General features: G+C 64.0%; 1 protein-coding gene across 1 annotated transcript in view; it reads left to right on the plus strand.

Annotated features, from left to right (window-relative positions):
* The window catches only part of COL7A1 (collagen type VII alpha 1 chain), a 31,935-nt gene that overhangs the window by 15,074 nt on the left and 12,510 nt on the right, over positions 1-4,351 (plus strand). The window contains exons 53-71 of the mRNA XM_031058250.1: positions 166-210; positions 317-343; positions 420-461; positions 1,069-1,149; positions 1,309-1,344; positions 1,441-1,476; positions 1,561-1,641; positions 1,821-1,856; positions 2,027-2,098; positions 2,293-2,337; positions 2,521-2,556; positions 2,695-2,730; positions 2,824-2,928; positions 3,087-3,122; positions 3,300-3,335; positions 3,505-3,552; positions 3,672-3,707; positions 3,949-4,080; positions 4,216-4,350. Coding sequence (XP_030914110.1) covers positions 166-210; positions 317-343; positions 420-461; positions 1,069-1,149; positions 1,309-1,344; positions 1,441-1,476; positions 1,561-1,641; positions 1,821-1,856; positions 2,027-2,098; positions 2,293-2,337; positions 2,521-2,556; positions 2,695-2,730; positions 2,824-2,928; positions 3,087-3,122; positions 3,300-3,335; positions 3,505-3,552; positions 3,672-3,707; positions 3,949-4,080; positions 4,216-4,350 — 1,101 coding nt within the window. The remainder of the gene's footprint in view (positions 1-165; positions 211-316; positions 344-419; positions 462-1,068; positions 1,150-1,308; positions 1,345-1,440; positions 1,477-1,560; positions 1,642-1,820; positions 1,857-2,026; positions 2,099-2,292; positions 2,338-2,520; positions 2,557-2,694; positions 2,731-2,823; positions 2,929-3,086; positions 3,123-3,299; positions 3,336-3,504; positions 3,553-3,671; positions 3,708-3,948; positions 4,081-4,215; position 4,351) is intronic.

The raw sequence follows: 4,351 nt of genomic DNA on the forward strand, positions 1-4,351 counted from the left end.
CCCACAGCTCACTGCCCCACACCCACTGCCCCTCAGCTCCCTGCCCCACACCCACTGCCCCTCACAGCGCACTGCCCCACACCCACTCCTACCCCGTCCCACAGGACCCACACCCCACGGGTCCCCCATTCCCTCCCCCTCTGACTCCATCCCTCCTTCCTGCAGGGCAGCCCTGGAGCACCAGGGAGCAAGGGTGACCGTGGGGACCCAGTGAGTGATGGCAGGGCCACACGTGACCCCCCACCCCAGAGCCAGCTGTGCCCTCCCCAGGGCTGTGCCAGCTCCCCTTAATCTGCTTCCCTTGCCCTTCTTTCAGGGGCCTCCTGGACCCCCAGGACGAGCTGTAAGTTCTGCCTCCCTCTTCTCCCTGCCCATGGGCTGGTGTCCAGCCCCATCCACAGCCCCTCTCTGCCCCACAGGTCGATGCTGGGCTCGGAGGAGTGGGGATAAAGGGTGAGAAGGTAATGACTGAGTCCTTGGGATGCTGGTGGTGGGATACCCTCTGCTGTCCTCTGGGCTCTGCCTGCCCACTGGGATCCATCAAGGCCTCCCTGCCCAGAACAGCCTCTGCCACGAGCAGCTGATGTGCCCCACGACTGAGAGGCACATCAGGGCACAGGGGCTGACACTCATGCCCTGTGATGGAGGAGGCCCTGTAGGGCTGAGCTTTCCAAAGGAGCTGGTGTGCTCCTGGCTCCCCAGCCCCACAGGGGTCCCATGGCAGCACCCAACACTCTGGGCATTCTGCTTTTACAATTTACAACCCAGCTGAGGCTCAGGACAGCTTTGGCCACAGGTTGTGCCCTGTGCAGGGTGGCACTGTGTCCCCAGCTGTGGCTCTGTGGCTCAGCAGTGCTGCTCAGTGCCTTTTTCTGCAGCCACACTCTGGTCCCCATTGCCCCAGCAGGAGCTGCACTGAGCCCAGCCATCTCTTTTTCAGCCTGTGCCTCTTATTTTGAGACAATTCCTCTCACCCCAGCCCTAAACCACACAGCACCAGCACTGTGCACTCTGGCACAGGCTTGGTGCAGCACATTACCCTCTGACCACTGTGCCCTTCCCTGGCAGGGGGACCCTGGGGACCCGGGTGAGGATGGTGCCAAGGGTGCCCGGGGTGATGCTGGCTCCCCTGGAGTGCCTGGAGAGCGGGTAGGTGCTGGGTGCTGCTGTGGGGGGCACTGGGGCACCATCAGGGGGGATGTTCTGCAGGAGAGCTGGGGGTCCTGGCGTGCAGGCACTGCCTGCTGAGCAGCCAGGACCCCTCCTGTCCCCCCATGCCCCACTGCTGAGGGTGTCTCTTTCTTGCAGGGTGTGGAGGGTCCCCGTGGCCCCCCTGGCACGCGGGTGAGTGTCCCCTTTCCCACGGGGGTCTGAATGGGGACACTGCCCTGTGCAGCTCCTGGTAATGGGAGATGGTGCTCACCTCTCTTTGGCCTGTAGGGTGACCCTGGGGACCGAGGCCTGCCAGGAGAGAAGGTGAGAGCACTGGGGGCTGAGGTTGTCTCACAGCACTCCCATCCCACCCCAGATCTCCAACCACCCTTCCCTGCTCTCTCGCAGGGGGACCGTGGCCCGCCAGGGCTGGATGGCCGCAATGGGCTGGAAGGCAAACCTGGGCCCCCAGGGCCTGCTGGGCTGAGGGTGAGTGGGGGCCAGGCTGGGGGAGCTCTGTGCCTGGGTGGGAGCTGTGGGACAGAGGGATGATGGGCTGGGAGGAGCTGTCCCCCTGGACACTCCCTGCTCCAGGCTGGGGATGCTCTGGAGGGGGGGCCTTTGGCAGGGTAGCAATGTCCCTGTCCTCACCCCCTCCTTGTCTGCAGGGGGACCCGGGGAAGCAGGGAGATCCTGGCCGGGATGTAAGTACCTCTGGAGAGGGTGGGTTTGTGTTCCTGCTGGGGCCATCAGGCTCGCAAGGGACCAGTGTCCTGTGCCATGCATCTCCCCTGTCCCCAGCAGAGTGCCACTGCCAGTGACAGTCCCTGCCCCCAGGGCTGCCCTGTGCTCCCACCATCTCCTTTCCCTGCAGGGGCTGCCTGGGCTGCGTGGGGAGCAGGGACCCCCTGGCCCCGTGGGTCCCCTGGGGCCACCTGGCGTGCCTGTGAGTACCACCAGCTGCACCCTAGGGACACATCCTGTCCATGCCCTCTGTGGATCCCAGCTGGATCCATCTGGCAGGGCTCACCCTGTGCCCTGCTCCCCCTTCCCTGCACCTTGAGGCTCCAGTGAGGCCCAGGCACCCCTGGCTGGTGGAGAGCCTGGGGGGCTCCCTCACTGCCTTTCTTTTCCTGCCAGGGCAAACCCGGTGAGGATGGCAAACCTGGCCTGAATGGCAAGAATGTGAGTAGGGGAAACAGGGCATGACTTTGGGGCTCTCCCAGGATGCTGAGGGATAGTGATCCCAGTACAGCATAAGGAAAGGGGAGGATGTGGCAAAGAACCCCCATGCTCTGAGCCATCCTCCAGTTTGTACCCATGTTGAGAGAGCTGAGTGGGGCACTGACAGGCAGCCTTTGTTCCCAGGGAGAAGATGGGACACCAGGAGAGGATGGGAGAAAGGTAAGGAGGTGATCCATGGGTGTGAGGTCCCCATGTGATCCCCACAAGCCTGGTGGCTACACCCTGCCCAGACGAGGAGCACCATCCTGGGGCAGTGGATGGGGCAGCATCCCTCCAACTGCTTTCTCTCCTGGTTAGGGAGACAAAGGTGATGCAGGACTGCCTGGGAGAGAGGTGAGTACTCCCCAAGGAGGAGTGTGGGATGGGGGTGCTGGGTGCCTGCCCCCCTCGGGCACAGACCCTGGGGTGATGCTGCTGTCTCGGCAGGGCCGCAGCGGTGCCAAGGGCGAGCAGGGGGACAGAGGTGTGCCAGGCCCCCTCGGCCCCCCTGGCCTCCCCGGCGTCCCAGGGCAGGTTGGCCCCCCAGGCCAGGTGTGTAGTTCTCTCTCCACCCCATGGTGCCTCTCAGCACCCAACCCTGGAGTCCAGGCTGCTCTGAGGCAGGCAGGGCCCCCAGCCATGGCTGCCTCTGGGCACTGCCCTGTGTCCCTGGGGGCCGGGTGCTATTGTGTCACCTCCGTGTCTTCTAGGGCTCCCCAGGCCTCCGTGGGGTGGCTGGACCAAAGGTAAGTGTGCTCCTGCCCCCCAGTCCCCCAAGGCAAAGGTCTGGGGGGGACCACATCCCAGAGGGAATAAACCCCTGGCAGGAGTCCTCACCCCCAAGATAACAGGGCTGGGCCCTGGGGCTGCAGCTGGTGCTGGGCAGCCTGACTGCTCCCCTTGATCCCTTTGCTGTGTTTCAGGGGGACCCGGGGGAGCCTGGGCTGCGAGGGGAGCCGGTGAGTACCCAGCACAGAGCCTGACAGGCTACAAGCACCCCAGTCACAGCCACAGCCCCTGCCCAGGCAGCAAAGTGTTAACTCTGAAACCTACCAAGGGCAAGCACTGCTCACCCCTCTTGCTGCACCTCTGTACATCTTCCCATTCCCTCTTTTCCTCTAAACCTAGGGGCGACCTGGCAACCCTGGAGCACGTGGAGACCCTGGCACCACAGTGGTGAGTCCCTACCCTGAGCTGCTGTGCTGGGACAGCAGCACCAGCCCTGGGGCACAGAGAGCCATCCACAGCCTCTGTGGTGGGAACCTACTCTGTTTTAAATGTCTTTTTTATTGCAGAACATTGAGCGTAGCCTGGAAGCACTTGGCATCAAGGTATGTATTTCCTGACTGTCAGGCTGGGGCTTTTTCCTGCCACATGGCAGCAGGAAGAGGGCATGGGAGGTGCTGGGGGATCTGAGCAATTTAGGACGGGTTGGCAGAACTGTGGGGTGCTGCCGCAGCTGGTTCCACTGATGCTCTCTCCTCCTTCCCCATGTTGCTGGGGCAACATCATGGGCTGGGCTGAGGATGGTGGTCAGCAAGGGCTGATGGCACCTGTCTCCTTCTCTCCCAGGTTTCATCCCTGAAGGAGCTCACGGGTGCCTATGATGGCAGCTCAGACTCGTTTCCGCCTGCGATCGAGCGGCTGCGGGGCCAGAAGGGCTCTCGGGGGGATCCAGGAGAGAGGGGGCCCCCGGGCCGAGAGGTGAGTGCAGCCAGGCTCGATGCCAAGGCCCAGCACTCTGCCCCACTCCTGCTTTCTGGGCTGGCTGGGGTTCATGGGGAGGGCTCACAGCCCTGCCTCAGGGCTGGCTCTGGCAGCGCAGCTTTTGTCTTGCAGGGCTCCTTAGGCTTCCCTGGCGAGCGAGGACCCAAAGGTGACAAGGGAGACCCAGGTACCCCCGGCCCCCAGGGCCCCATGGGCCGGGCCGTGGGTGAGCGGGGTCCCGAGGGCCCGCCTGGGCAGCCAGGGGAGG

The sequence above is a fragment of the Geospiza fortis genome, unplaced genomic scaffold, assembly GCF_000277835.1.
Source record: "Geospiza fortis unplaced genomic scaffold, GeoFor_1.0 scaffold78, whole genome shotgun sequence".
In the NCBI taxonomy this organism is placed as follows: domain Eukaryota; kingdom Metazoa; phylum Chordata; class Aves; order Passeriformes; family Thraupidae; genus Geospiza; species Geospiza fortis.